Source organism: Oratosquilla oratoria, unplaced genomic scaffold (assembly GCF_046742065.1).
Source record: "Oratosquilla oratoria isolate Oo_2021 unplaced genomic scaffold, ASM4674206v1 SCAFFOLD215, whole genome shotgun sequence".
Lineage (NCBI taxonomy): Eukaryota > Metazoa > Arthropoda > Malacostraca > Stomatopoda > Squillidae > Oratosquilla > Oratosquilla oratoria.
In genome coordinates this window covers 121,059-136,403 of record NW_027467567.1, presented here as the reverse complement: position 1 = coordinate 136,403, position 15,345 = coordinate 121,059, and the positions used below count along the sequence as shown (strand labels likewise).

Here is a 15,345-nt window from a genome sequence, read left to right as displayed (position 1 = left end):
GAATAAAAAAGCAATACAAAGAAATAATATATAAATGAAAAGTAAAGTATTAGATCCACAGATATCAGCAGACATAATTGAATACTTCCAAACAAACAGAAGAATGTAAGACGCCTACGCACGGAGGCGCTGAACTGCTGCGGCTGAAGCCGTCCCCTCTTCCCTTTTCATTCGCTCTGTTTGGTAGAAATCGGAGAGGAGTGCGGGATTCGAACCCGCAACTAAGCGAACGCGAGACCGGCACGCTTCTGATCACGCCATCAGCGCTCAGGTCAAGTGGCACAGGGAATATTAGTCGATACAAGAAATCAACAACATTTTCACAAGATAACAAAACGTTATTTCCAAAGCATCGTCAGAAATGATAACACGGAGAATAAATACAAATTAAGATTTGTGCAAGTGGGATTAAATATGTTCAATAAGTTGCTAAATTCGAAGTGAAATTCTTATCTGATAAAAAAACAACAACTCAAAGCTTCACCAGACTTGAAAGTAGGCAAGCGAGCGCGAGGATAAATGTGAATCGAGGAAAAGTGCGGGATTCGAACCCACTAGCAAGTGAATGCGAGACCAGTATGCTTGCGATTACGCCAACAGCGCATCAGAGAGAAAGAGAGAGAGAAAGAGAGAGAGAGAGAGGGTAGATAAGTTGTGATCCTGCCGATGACCTCGTCCTTCCGAAACTCAGCCTTGGTGCACCAAGTGACCACAAATCTGAGACGACTTTTCGAGTCTTCGTGGTGATCGCTCTTGGGCCCCCGAACTTGAGTCGTTGTAGGAATCTACTCTTCAATCAACATGATCTTCCTGGTGTTCTTCGCCATCTGCCGCTGCTTCCAGGCACTCAGCCACAGCCGGAAGGAAAAGTCTTCAAGAGGAGATGACGTCAACCAAACCTCAAACTTTGCCACGAAACCCATCGACCTGACCGAGTACGAAGAAGTCCTGAAATGCAACGAAGAAGCACTGAAGCGTTGCAACTTCACTTCAGGCTGGAGAAGAGTCAGGGTTCTTGGAAAAGGAGGTTTTGGTAAAGTGTTTCTTTTGGAAAATAAGAAACTGAAGAAACGGATCGCTCGCAAGGTCGTTCTTTCCCAGCCTTCGAAACGTGGATTCACTTTCGAAGAAATGATCCAGATCCAGCTGAGCCATCCCAATGTGCTCAGACTCTTCTGCTGGGAACAGAAGATGAGAACACTCAGCCTGAATCTTGAGTATTGCTCCAAAGGCAACCTGACCACCAACATGCCTTACCTGAGCGAAAACGAGCTCAAATTCTACTTCGAACAGCTGCTGGATGGCGTCAAATACATCCACTCGAGAGGTGTCGTCCACCGAGATCTCAAGCCAGGCAACCTTCTCCTGACCAAAGACAAGGTTCTCAAGATCTCTGACTTCGGTCTTGCCGGTCTGTTCCTTAAGGACGGCAAGGAAATACGACTCAGCCGAAAGGTGGGCACCAAGTCGTACATGGCACCCGAAGTAGTGCAGCGACAGGAGAAGAGGTACCTCGGCCCTCCAGTCGACCTGTGGGCTTGTGGCGTCATCTTCTTCAAACTGATGACCACAAGAAAGCCCTGGTCACAGGCAAACCTCGTAGACAGCGATTACAGAATGTGGGCCGAAAAGGACAAGAGTATTTACAAGAGAGAAGGCTGGAAAGAGCTGAACTCAGCCTCCAGAACGCTCCTGAGGCTTCTTCTGGAACCTGATCCGCTGAAGAGAATCTGTGGCTGGAGAAGCCTCCGTGGACATTGAAGAGATCCCGCTCTTGAAGGCGCATCGCCTGCAAATCTTTCTCACTCTAAATACTCGAAATGATCACACAATTGAATTAAGCCTTCGGCTACCGATCGATTTTGATTGATTAATTAGAGTGGGCAAAAGCCCGGCACAGGGTCGTTAGTCCATTCGTGCCATGGGATAAAATAGATAACGAGGTTAAAATACTAAATTCTAAAAATTAAAACAACTACAACCTTATTGTCTGACTAATTATTAAAATAATCTACGAAATATATACGAAGCCTAGACATTAAGTAGCGAACTACAATAGAAGTAAGATTACCAATACATAGCTACGACACAGTTAAGATTAAATATAATAGAATAAATTAACGTCTTTTAAAAATCCTACAAGGGGTTGTATCATGGGTGTAGCACCAAGCACCTTACGGAAGTCAGGAGGGAGGCCCCGCTTCCGCCGCCAAGGCTCGTAGTATCTGCACTCGAGCAGGAAATGACGAACGGAAAAGGGGGAGCCACACCTCTCGCAAGAAGGGGGAATCCGGGAAGAGAGAATAAAAAATCGTGGGTTATCTTTGCATGTCCAGTACGTAAACGGTTTAAAAGTTTCGGATAGAAACGGTTGTGGTGGGAAAGGAGTGGCCAGCGATCTGCAGAACATTTTATGCTCCGTAGCTTTTGCTTCGTTCTAATATTGTCCCAGGCGGTGTCAAACTTTCTACACACGCGGGAGGAGATGGTAGTGCGGATGTCGGAAAAGGCTTCCCTCAGCTGAATAAAACAGTACCACGGACCCAGAACTGCATTTCCTCGTGCCCACAATACCTAGCGTATTGAGACGTCATCTTTAGTTGTTTGATTCATCACCCCCAAAGCGTTCTGTAAAATATTTCAAGGAATATGAGAGCATAAACGAGATATTAAATCGGGAATATTGTCGAGAGTGGAGTTCACGGCTGCTTCTGTCATTGTAACACATCCGCCGACCTTTAATGGGTCAGGTCGAAGTGGTTCTCGACCTTTAGCACTCCATTCCCCCTCTTCATGAATTCTCAACCATTTTGTAGCTCCCCCTTCAGTGTTCTCCAGAATCCCACCCCGTTAAAAAAAATGAAATAAATATATAATAATAATAATAGTAATAATAATTATATAATAATGATAATAATAATAATAATAATGATAATAATAATAATAATACTAATAATAATAGTACTAATGATAGTAATAATAATAATAATAATAATAATAATAATAATAATAATAACAATAATAACAATAATAATAATAACAATAATAATAACAATAACTATAATAATAATAATGATAATAATAATAATTAATAATAATAATGATAGTAATAGTAATGATAATAGTAATGAAAATACAGTGTTGATGAAAAGAAACCTTTTGCCTTATTTCAGAGCTGGTAATCTTAATTATCATATATCTATTTTTTTTTTATGCTGCTAGAAAATGTGAATTATGCATCCATACTACAAAGTAAGGAAAATGTTCTTGTTTGAAAAAAGGTGACAAACACACAAGAGTATGAGCAAAGGTTGACTAAATAAACAAACAAATATATAAATAAATGAATGAATAAATACCGAGTAAGTAAATGGATGAATGAATAAACAACATCATTCATGACGTCACATAAACGCGAAGACGTAATGATGTATCGGCCCCTCAATTAAACAAAATAGTTCATGACGTCACCGAAATTCCATGACGTAATGATTTTTCAGAGAGCTGTAACTAATCCATTCCTATTAATCCTATTGCCCTGGTTGTCAGCTTATGGAACTCCTTCCCCCCCCCCTTCCCCCCATCCCGTAGGGGGACCCGGAAGTCTCCCCAGTGGGAGTCACTAGCCCACTAACCAAAAACTAGTGGTAGTAAGTGGATGCAAAGCGATGCAATTGCAGTAATGAATTGTCCTAAAAGAAACCGAAGAACAGCAATACATAATGTCCGGGTTACTTAACGAGAGGCTGACTGAAAACTTTCGCCCTTTCAGAACTATGGGTCAGACAAAAGAGTTAAGAACGGAGAAAAGTACATATCACATACATGGTTATATCTCAGAGTTATCTAAGAGAAATAGATAGATGGATATAGATAGATAGATAGACAGATATATACTTAGTCAGATATCTAGATAACTAGATAGACAAATAGAGGGAGAGGTAGAAAAATTGATAGGTAGATAGACAGACAGACAGATAGATAAATATAGACAGACAGATAAGTAGTTAGATAGATAGAGAAATAGATGTATAGATAAACAGAGAGAGATAGAGATAGATAGAGAGAGAGGGGGGTGGGAAAGAAAGAGAAACACAGAGGGACATGGGCTATAAATCATAATATATCAAAAGTACGTATGTGTATATAAATATATATATATATATATATATATATATATGTATATATATATATATATATATATATATATATACATCTCTTCAATACTTAACATACGAGCATGTATATACACATAAATAAATAAATAAATAGATTAATGAATAAACAGCATAATTTATGTATGTGTGTAAATCATAACAAAGTTATGTCGTAGCACATTGGTGAAATTGATACTGATAACCCACTTTCGGAGAAGAATAAGCGAAAGTACAAATATCTGTATATTTCGATCACTAACTGTGATCCTCTTCACATCTGCTGAAGAGGATCACAGTTAGTAATCGAAATATACAGATCTTTATACTTTCGCTTTTTCTTCTCCGAAAGTGGGTTATCAGTATTAATGTGTGTGTGTGTGTTTATACATATGCATGCAGACATTTGTTTATACATAGGCATGGAGACATTTGTGATAATAATTTCGATGATTGAATAATAACAATAAGACCATCAGCGAGAGACTTCAGTGGTGGAGCTTCGGAATCAGAATTCAGCGAGAAAGAAAAACCGTCATCAGGTCATTCTGAAACCAACTCAGCACTACAATTGGAAGAAAAAAAGTATTTATTAATCTTATTTTAATCCCAGACTAAACGCAATGTTAACGTTTAGATGCCGTTGAGGTACGAGAGGCTAATAAACCTGGAAATGATGTTATAGCTGGTACACCGCATCCCATAACAAGTCTTGGCCGTCGAAGGCCCTCAGCTGTGAGTGCGCAAGAGCGAGAATTCCAGGGCTGTGGAGTCGGAACACAAAACCTCCGACTCCGACTCCGACTCGACTCTATTTTTGGCACCACCGACTCCGACTCCGACTCCTCTTCATGTAATCAACTGATTATGGCCAACCTATTTTATAAAGCCTCTACAACACACATACGCTCCAATCTTGAGTTGACTTATATCATTATGACTGGTTTACATCAAAGAATAAATATATATGTTATAGTGTGGCTTTCCTATGTTTGACCTCTTCATTAATACTTTATAAGTGAAGTAGAGACAAAATTTTGAAAGGATATTGAAGAAAATTCAGTAAAAAAAGATTCTATAATGTAAGACATTTGGCATAATATATATCTTTGCAAATAAGTGATAAGTACATTTCAAAGACAAAAATACTGTACTTTATAACAAAAGTTGAAATATAACTTTTGTAAAGTAGATACAAACCTAATAATAAAAAAAATATAATGGAAGATTTTTTTTACATATATAGTTTTGCAAATACAAAATACAAAAATGAAAATACTTTATAAAAGAAGTTTCGGCAAATTTCTTGAAAGGAAAGAGTAAATATAGAGAAAATAAACCTTATTGATACGAGTACAGTATAAGGTCGAGCGTTACAGCTGAACATGTATGATACTGAAAGGTATATGTATCATACATACTTTTTGGGTATGATTATCCTTCATATATTTTCATACCTTCTTTTGTCTTAATGTACTGAAATTACTGACACAAGGACCTCTTGGTAGAATGATTTAAGATAAACACCTAAGCAAGATCCTGTAATGATTATCATTTATTTTATATTATTTGTTTTTGTTTTGTTTTCATTTGTCTGTTTGATTCTCATTTATTACTAATTGTATGTCAATTTATTATTTTTTCTATTTACCTGTTGTTTATTATTTAACTATACCTATGCATTTATTTATGTATTTTATTTGTTATTTACATTATTTTTGTTTCTATTTGTTATTTACATTATTATTGTTTTTATTTGTTATTTACATTATTATTGTTTTTATTTATTCATCTATTATTATTATTATGATTTATTTTCACGTCCGACCTAGATATGGACCAAAAGGTCTTCTGTCGGCATGCTCCGCCTTTGTAATCCTTTGTAATGTAAGCTCTGAACCTTGATGGGTGGCTGGGAGTACAACAGTTTCCCCCCATTACTATGTTAACCCCTTTTTCACTGTCCAAGTGGCAGATCTCTGTTTAGGCAACGTCCAGGGTCATAATGGGAAATTGGAGTGTTTAATCTTTCAAGAGTATGCTAAGATAAAAGGTAAATTTTGTAAGGTAGCCAGCCAATAGCCATTCTGGCCCGTATACAGTATCTACACTTGTTGCAGGCTTGCAGCATCTGACAGTGACTAAAATGGTCAATTACTTGTTCATTTTTATACTCTAATGCCTCTGTGAATAAGATAGATGCTTATATCTGGAGGGATGAATGACATATTTGCACCTGTTTTTATATACTAAATATTTAATATCTGAACAAATTTGGACAAGATAAAAAAAAATCATAAAAATATATATATTTTTTCTATAAAAAACTGCGATAAAAAAAACGTTTTTTTTGTTTTTTTTTGCATATATAGGCTCGTGACGTAATATCTCTTCTTCTGATTGGTTGGGTGACGGTTTCAAGCAAGCAAGCAAGCAAGCAAGCAAGATGACAAACAAGATTATCAGAATTTTATAAGTATATAGATAGAGGAGAAAAAAGAAGGGGATAGGAAAGAAGATATAGTATTACTGCGATAGTCTTCAGTTGAAATCATAATTATCCTACTGTTTGGCAACACAGCAGTGGGAGAAACCACCAAACTGATGGAGTGATGGAAACGATGCATATGGAACTTGACACGAATATTACAGCTCCCGTGACTGTGTGTCAACAGAAGGTGCAAAATGGAGGTGTTTCATTTATTCAAGTAATACTTTGGATGTTTATCAGTCTATGTATAAATTTGAAAGCCAGCGTTGCACAAGGACGTTTTGGGGGTTTAGTGGAATGACCACGAAGATAGGACGATGAGATTTTACATTTGATAAAATTGTTTTTTTTTTCTTATATAATCTACTTATAAGGAGTGTGCACTGCATAAGTCTACAGACTAAACGAAGACCATAAAGTGTAAATTTAACTGGAGTCGGAGTCGGTATATTTTTACCGACTCCGACTCCGACTTCAGTGACACCGTAATTGCTTCCGACTCCGACTCCGACTCCACGACTCAGACTCCAACTCCACAGCCCTGGAGAATTCCTCGTAAAGCTTAGAAGGAAACGACCCAATCGCCCTGGGTTGGCCCGTGATGAGGGAATGGCGAATGGGAACAGGATGAGAGGGACGGGGGAGAACGTGGTTGGGGAGGGGGAGGGGGAGGGGAGGGAAAGAGGAGGGGGAGGAGGGAAGAGGAGGCTGGAAGTTTGAGTCACTAAATCCCAATAAACTTCATCCGATCGTTTATCTATTCGCTTTTTTTTTTTTCTTCTTTCTTTATTTGGGGTAGGGTCTATGGGAGTAATCATTTATTTATTTATTTTTATTTGTATCGACTATTGGCCCTGAAGTCCTAAAAAGCTTTTTTGTATTATATGTATACGTGTAATATAAAGGTGCATTTGATTATATATATATATATATATATATATATATATATATATATATATATATATATATATGTGTGTGTGTGTGTGTGTGTGTGTATTTACCTAGTTGTATTTACCTAGTTGTATTTTGCGGGAAGGGGAGCTATGCTCGTGATGTCCCGCCTTTGTATCTTGCAGTGTCTAGTTTGTTTTTAAACTCATGAATGGTTTTTGCGCATACTATTCCATTGTCCAGTTTGTTCCAAGTGTCCAAAACTCTATGAGGAAAACTGTTTTTCTTCAGTTCTCTTCTATAGCTATGTTTTTTTATTTTCTTTCCATGTCCTCTTGTGTTTCTTTTGTCCCAGTTAAGTAAGCTCTCACTATCGAGTACCTCTGTGCCTTTCATGATTCTGTAGATGGTCAATAGGTCACCTCTCTCTCTTCTTTGCTCCAGTGTCGGTAACTCCAGTTTAGCCAATCTCTCTTCGTATGATAGGTTTGCAAGTGCAGGTGCCATTTTTGTAGCTGCTCTTTGGATTCTTTCTATTTTCTTTATATTCTTTTTGGTACTGGGGGACCACAATGTCGCTGCATACTCTAATCTAGGCCTTATCAATGTAACCAATATTTTTTTTATCATGTCTTCGTCCAAGTATGTAAACGCCACTTTTATTGATCTTAGCAAGTTGTAAGTCTCCCCGACAATTTTGTTAATCTGTATATCATAGGACAAGTCGTTCGTGATAATTACTCCCAAATCTTTTTCGGATCCTACTTTCTTTACTTCTTTGGTTCCAATTGTATATTTTCCTGATATTCTGTTTTTGCTTTTTCCAAACTCCATTATGCTACACTTCTTAGTATTAAAGTCCACTTCCCATTTCTGACTCCAGTTCCATACCCTATTTAGGTCTTCTTGCAGTGCTTCACAGTCCTCATCAGTTTCTATTTTCCTTAGCAGTTTGGCGTCATCGGCAAAGAAGCTCATGTAGCAGTTCACGTCCTCATCCATGTCATTCATATAGATAGCAAACATTATTGGTGCCAGCACAGATCCTTGCGGTACTCCACTGATCACCTCTTTCCAGTCTGAATATTTTTCTCTGAGCACTACTCTCATCTTTCTACCAGTCAGAAAGTCCTCTATCCATTTTAGTAGGTTTCCCTGTATTCCTCCTATGTGTTCCAGTTTTTTTAGTAGTTTTCTGTGTGGTACTTTGTCAAAGGCTTTTTGCAAGTCTAGGAATGCACAATCAGCCCATCCATTTCTTTCTTGCACTATGTCTATTAGTCTTGAGTAAAAGCATATTAAGTTTGTGGAGCATGATCTTCCTTGTCTGAATCCGAATTGTCTTGGGTTTAATATGTCATTGTCTTCCAGATGTTTTACCCATCTATTCTTGATTATTTTCTCACAAATTTTGGCTATGGTGCTTGTTAGTGATACTGGCCTATAGTTGGTGGGTTCTTCTTTGTTTCCTCCTTTGTGTATTGGTACAATGTTAGCGTTTTTCCAGTCCTCGGGTATCTTTCCTTCTTTGAGTGAGCTGTTTATTAAGATGTGTATTTTGTCTGTTAGTTCTTCTTTGCACTCCTTTAGAATCCAATTTGCAATACCGTCCGGGCCATGTGATTTTCTGACATCCAGCCTTGATAAATGTTCTGATATTTCCTTTAGTGATGCTGTAAACTCATTCATGAGGGGAGATTTCTTGTTTTTGTCTATGTCACAATTTGGTATTTTCTCTCTGGTGAAAACAGATTTAAAGTGATTGTTCATGACTTCGGCCATCTCTAAATCTTCAGTGTATTCTATGTTTCCTTGGCATAGTTTCACCAATTCCTGTTTGTTTTTAAGTTTACCATTCACATACCGATAGAATAGTTTGGGTTGCTCTTTGCATTTGTCTATAATATCCTTCTCATGGTTCCTTTTCTCCTCTCTTCTCACATTAACATACTCATTTCTATAGTTAACATAAATTTGCCATTTGCTTTGTTTTTTGTCTTTTCTCCACTTTTTCCAAGCTTTGTCCCTTCTGTCTTTTGCCTCACTGCATCTTTTGTTGAACCAACATTTAATGTACTCTCTCTCTCGCTTTTGTCTTGGTACATGCCTGTTTACCCCTTCATTGTAGTTTTCCATCAATATATTCCATTTCTCTTCCACTGCTGTTTCTTCCCTGTAAAATATTTCCCAGTTTGCATTCCGGAAGAATGTCTTTAGTTTTGTAAAGTCTGTTTTGTTGTACCTCAGTCTTCCTTTCCTATGCTTTTCGTTCCTCTCTATGTCTATTTCTTCCTTTAGTATAGTTTCGATGAGTACATGGTCACTCTTTCCAATTGGTGTCTCATACTGGACTTTATGCACTATTTCAGGCTCTGTTGTAAATATTAGATCTAGTTTCGATGGCTCTTCATTATTTCTGTACCTTGTGTTTTCACGGACCCATTGGGTCATTGTGTACTCCATGGTCATATCTAGCAGTACATTGCCCCACGAGTCATCTCCTCCTTGCACTGTCATGCTGTCCCAACAAATTTCTTTGCAATTGAAGTCCCCCATAACTACCAGATTACCCTTACCCATTAGTATCTCATTGAGTGATTTTCTTGTGTCATCTAGCATTTTTGTATGTTCGATTTCTTTCCAAGCGCTTGTTTTTGGAGGCACATAAGTCACCACAAACTTTCTACTTTTCATGTTCTTGCCTTCGACTTTTATCATGATCAATTCAGCATTACCTTTGCCCTCTGCAATTTTTGTCACCTTTAGGTCTTTCTTGGCCAAGAACATGATTCCCCCTCCCTGTTTCTTGTCCCTGTTTTTTATCCAGTAGTTGTATAAACCTTGTCCGATAACAGTGGATGGTATTTCACCTCTTAGTTTAGTCTCTACAATTCCCATTATGTCTGGTTTTGCTTCTAACAGATAATCATTGAGTTCGTTCAGTCCCGAAATTAGTCCGTCAATGTTGGTATAGGCCACTTTTAATTTTCTTCCTTCTCCCTGGTTTCTTCTTCCCTTGTTTTGTTCGTTTTGAAGTGCCATTGTCTTAATCTCAAGTCTATTACTCTCCACTGGAATTCTTTGCATTCTGTCTCCGATCTTTTCAAGTTTTTTTCCTTTGCTTCTTCTCTTAGTGCCCTTTCTTTTTCTAATTCCTCAGTACTCATTTCTCTTTTTATCCATATCTTATTGTATTTTTCACTCTTTGCCAAGTTACCTACTTTTTCAAATATGTCTTCTACTACCACTTGTGACCTTAGTTTTATCTTTAGAGGTCGATTCCTATCCTTAGTATAGCGACCAATTCTGTAAGTCTCTTCTAAGTCTGTGCCTGAATCACTGTCTCCCCCCTGAATTTCATTAAGGATTTCTACTGCTGTCTCTTTTTCTTCTTTTTCTCTCATGTACCTCGCCAATCCTTGTTTTTCTTTAAGCCCATAAACCACAATACATTTCTTCCTATCTACTGTGTCCCTGACCCAATTTGCTTTTTCGTTAATCACTTGAATGATTGTGTCTTTTGCATTATCTTGCATTTGCTGCTTGACTATTTCTTTGAAAGCAATTTCTTTATTTTCAATATTTTCTTTCCACTTCTTAATTTCCTGGATACTGTCCCCACCTAAGTTTTCTTCGATCTTTTGTGTCAATTCTTGTAATTTGTTGTTCACTTCCTGCTTTAGATTTTCGCTATTGTTATCATTAGTTTTCTTCTTTTCATTATCATTCTTCAGTTCATTTATGTCTCTTTTCATTTCTTTAATTTCGTTTGTAAGATCCAAGTTAGCTTTTCTCAGGTCAGAAATTTCATGGTTAGTCTTAGATAAACAATCAATTAATCCAATGACCTCTTTTCTTAAGTCCATGATTTCATTTTCCCACCGAGTCCTATTTTTGCTCATCTCTCTCTCTATCTCTAATAATCTACTTAAGTTCTTTCTTTCGTACTTACCAAACCCTAAGAAATCATTGTCATAACACGTGGTGCTTTGTTGATTGTTTACATCGCGGTTCAGTGGATTGCCGCCAGATGGCTCTGATTCGCAACTGGCTTTCGAGTCGTTTTCATTCATTTTTGCTAATTTCGAGTTAACACAATTAACTAGCACTGCATAGATACCATTTCGGGCACTCACGTTCACTCCCCACCCCTACAGTACAAACCAGGTTTTCCTTTTTCGTCGTAAATCCTCTTCTTCTTGGTCGCGCGACGACAGCGACGTCGGGTGGTGTTGCTTCGTGTGTGTGTGTGTGTGTGTGTGTGTGTGTGTGTGTGTGTGTGTGTGTGTGTGTGTGTGTGTGTGTGCACGAGGCGTTGGGATCAAAGATGTAGTTAGTCTCACACATTTAAGAAGAATGATCAGCTTCAATTTCACATATATTTGGAAAGCATTATTAGCTGATTACCACATTGTAAACACTAAGCCAGATCTAGAAATAATATTTAACATCCTTTTGTTCTAGTTTTCATAAAATAAGAGGAAAACAAAGGACATGTCATTTTCACAATTGTGCAAGTAGTAATGACAATGCGAAGAGAGAGAGAGAGAGAGAGAGAGAGAGAGAGAGAGAGAGAGAGAGAGAGAGAGAGAGAGAGAGAGAGAGAGACAGAGAGAGAGAGAGAGAGAGAGAGAGAGAGAGAGAGAGAGAGAGAGAGAGAGAGAGAATATAAAGAATAGAAAGTCTTAACTGAAATGTTGAAACCACTGGATTAGTCAACTGTGTATTTGTTCCGAATCAGATAATCAAGAGAAAATATATATATTGAGTTTCTAACAAGGACATCAGGAAACAGCCAGGTCTTCAACTTAGGAATCGTAAGAAAAATATAAAATAAAAAAAGATGATATTGCAACCCATGGAAATCCACCATACATTTCTTAATGAAAATAAAACAAAATAAATCAGAATAAAAAAGCAATACAAAGAAATAATATATAAATGAAAAGTAAAGTATTAGATCCACAGATATCAGCAGACATAATTGAATACTTCCAAACAAACAGAAGAATGTAAGACGCCTACGCACGGAGGCGCTGAACTGCTGCGGCTGAAGCCGTCCCCTCTTCCCTTTTCATTCGCTCTGTTTGGTAGAAATCGGAGAGGAGTGCGGGATTCGAACCCGCAACTAAGCGAACGCGAGACCGGCACGCTTCTGATCACGCCATCAGCGCTCAGGTCAAGTGGCACAGGGAATATTAGTCGATACAAGAAATCAACAACATTTTCACAAGATAACAAAACGTTATTTCCAAAGCATCGTCAGAAATGATAACACGGAGAATAAATACAAATTAAGATTTGTGCAAGTGGGATTAAATATGTTCAATAAGTTGCTAAATTCGAAGTGAAATTCTTATCTGATAAAAAAACAACAACTCAAAGCTTCACCAGACTTGAAAGTAGGCAAGCGAGCGCGAGGATAAATGTGAATCGAGGAAAAGTGCGGGATTCGAACCCACTAGCAAGTGAATGCGAGACCAGTATGCTTGCGATTACGCCAACAGCGCATCAGAGAGAAAGAGAGAGAGAAAGAGAGAGAGAGAGAGGGTAGATAAGTTGTGATCCTGCCGATGACCTCGTCCTTCCGAAACTCAGCCTTGGTGCACCAAGTGACCACAAATCTGAGACGACTTTTCGAGTCTTCGTGGTGATCGCTCTTGGGCCCCCGAACTTGAGTCGTTGTAGGAATCTACTCTTCAATCAACATGATCTTCCTGGTGTTCTTCGCCATCTGCCGCTGCTTCCAGGCACTCAGCCACAGCCGGAAGGAAAAGTCTTCAAGAGGAGATGACGTCAACCAAACCTCAAACTTTGCCACGAAACCCATCGACCTGACCGAGTACGAAGAAGTCCTGAAATGCAACGAAGAAGCACTGAAGCGTTGCAACTTCACTTCAGGCTGGAGAAGAGTCAGGGTTCTTGGAAAAGGAGGTTTTGGTAAAGTGTTTCTTTTGGAAAATAAGAAACTGAAGAAACGGATCGCTCGCAAGGTCGTTCTTTCCCAGCCTTCGAAACGTGGATTCACTTTCGAAGAAATGATCCAGATCCAGCTGAGCCATCCCAATGTGCTCAGACTCTTCTGCTGGGAACAGAAGATGAGAACACTCAGCCTGAATCTTGAGTATTGCTCCAAAGGCAACCTGACCACCAACATGCCTTACCTGAGCGAAAACGAGCTCAAATTCTACTTCGAACAGCTGCTGGATGGCGTCAAATACATCCACTCGAGAGGTGTCGTCCACCGAGATCTCAAGCCAGGCAACCTTCTCCTGACCAAAGACAAGGTTCTCAAGATCTCTGACTTCGGTCTTGCCGGTCTGTTCCTTAAGGACGGCAAGGAAATACGACTCAGCCGAAAGGTGGGCACCAAGTCGTACATGGCACCCGAAGTAGTGCAGCGACAGGAGAAGAGGTACCTCGGCCCTCCAGTCGACCTGTGGGCTTGTGGCGTCATCTTCTTCAAACTGATGACCACAAGAAAGCCCTGGTCACAGGCAAACCTCGTAGACAGCGATTACAGAATGTGGGCCGAAAAGGACAAGAGTATTTACAAGAGAGAAGGCTGGAAAGAGCTGAACTCAGCCTCCAGAACGCTCCTGAGGCTTCTTCTGGAACCTGATCCGCTGAAGAGAATCTGTGGCTGGAGAAGCCTCCGTGGACATTGAAGAGATCCCGCTCTTGAAGGCGCATCGCCTGCAAATCTTTCTCACTCTAAATACTCGAAATGATCACACAATTGAATTAAGCCTTCGGCTACCGATCGATTTTGATTGATTAATTAGAGTGGGCAAAAGCCCGGCACAGGGTCGTTAGTCCATTCGTGCCATGGGATAAAATAGATAACGAGGTTAAAATACTAAATTCTAAAAATTAAAACAACTACAACCTTATTGTCTGACTAATTATTAAAATAATCTACGAAATATATACGAAGCCTAGACATTAAGTAGCGAACTACAATAGAAGTAAGATTACCAATACATAGCTACGACACAGTTAAGATTAAATATAATAGAATAAATTAACGTCTTTTAAAAATCCTACAAGGGGTTGTATCATGGGTGTAGCACCAAGCACCTTACGGAAGTCAGGAGGGAGGCCCCGCTTCCGCCGCCAAGGCTCGTAGTATCTGCACTCGAGCAGGAAATGACGAACGGAAAAGGGGGAGCCACACCTCTCGCAAGAAGGGGGAATCCGGGAAGAGAGAATAAAAAATCGTGGGTTATCTTTGCATGTCCAGTACGTAAACGGTTTAAAAGTTTCGGATAGAAACGGTTGTGGTGGGAAAGGAGTGGCCAGCGATCTGCAGAACATTTTATGCTCCGTAGCTTTTGCTTCGTTCTAATATTGTCCCAGGCGGTGTCAAACTTTCTACACACGCGGGAGGAGATGGTAGTGCGGATGTCGGAAAAGGCTTCCCTCAGCTGAATAAAACAGTACCACGGACCCAGAACTGCATTTCCTCGTGCCCACAATACCTAGCGTATTGAGACGTCATCTTTAGTTGTTTGATTCATCACCCCCAAAGCGTTCTGTAAAATATTTCAAGGAATATGAGAGCATAAACGAGATATTAAATCGGGAATATTGTCGAGAGTGGAGTTCACGGCTGCTTCTGTCATTGTAACACATCCGCCGACCTTTAATGGGTCAGGTCGAAGTGGTTCTCGACCTTTAGCACTCCATTCCCCCTCTTCATGAATTCTCAACCATTTTGTAGCTCCCCCTTCAGTGTTCTCCAGAATCCCACCCCGTTAAAAAAAATGAAATAAATATATAATAATAATAATAGTAATAATAATTATA

General features: G+C 39.0%; 2 protein-coding genes across 2 annotated transcripts; both read left to right on the top strand.

The window, feature by feature from the left end:
- The first annotated feature begins 801 nt into the window (after window positions 1-801).
- Window positions 802-2,307, top strand: LOC143022879 (aurora kinase B-like). The gene is made up of 2 exons (XM_076181277.1): window positions 802-1,305; window positions 2,164-2,307. The coding sequence occupies exons 1-2, from the start codon at window positions 802-804 to the stop codon at window positions 2,305-2,307; spliced, it is 648 nt and encodes a 215-aa protein (XP_076037392.1).
- Window positions 2,308-13,244: 10,937 nt separating this feature from the next.
- Window positions 13,245-14,750, top strand: LOC143022878 (aurora kinase B-like). The gene is made up of 2 exons (XM_076181276.1): window positions 13,245-13,748; window positions 14,607-14,750. Exons 1-2 carry the CDS (start codon window positions 13,245-13,247, stop codon window positions 14,748-14,750), a joined length of 648 nt encoding a protein of 215 aa, XP_076037391.1.
- Window positions 14,751-15,345: the final 595 nt, after the last annotated feature.

Coding starts and splice junctions, on each gene's coding strand:
- LOC143022879 (XM_076181277.1), top strand. CDS start 802: ATGATCTTCCTGGTGTTCTTCGCCATCTGCCGCTGCTTCCAGGCACTC. Junction 1,306..2,163: donor TCGAACAGCTGCTGGATGGC/GTCAAATACATC, acceptor TCATGGGTGTAG/CACCAAGCACCTTACGGAAG.
- LOC143022878 (XM_076181276.1), top strand. CDS start 13,245: ATGATCTTCCTGGTGTTCTTCGCCATCTGCCGCTGCTTCCAGGCACTC. Junction 13,749..14,606: donor TCGAACAGCTGCTGGATGGC/GTCAAATACATC, acceptor TCATGGGTGTAG/CACCAAGCACCTTACGGAAG.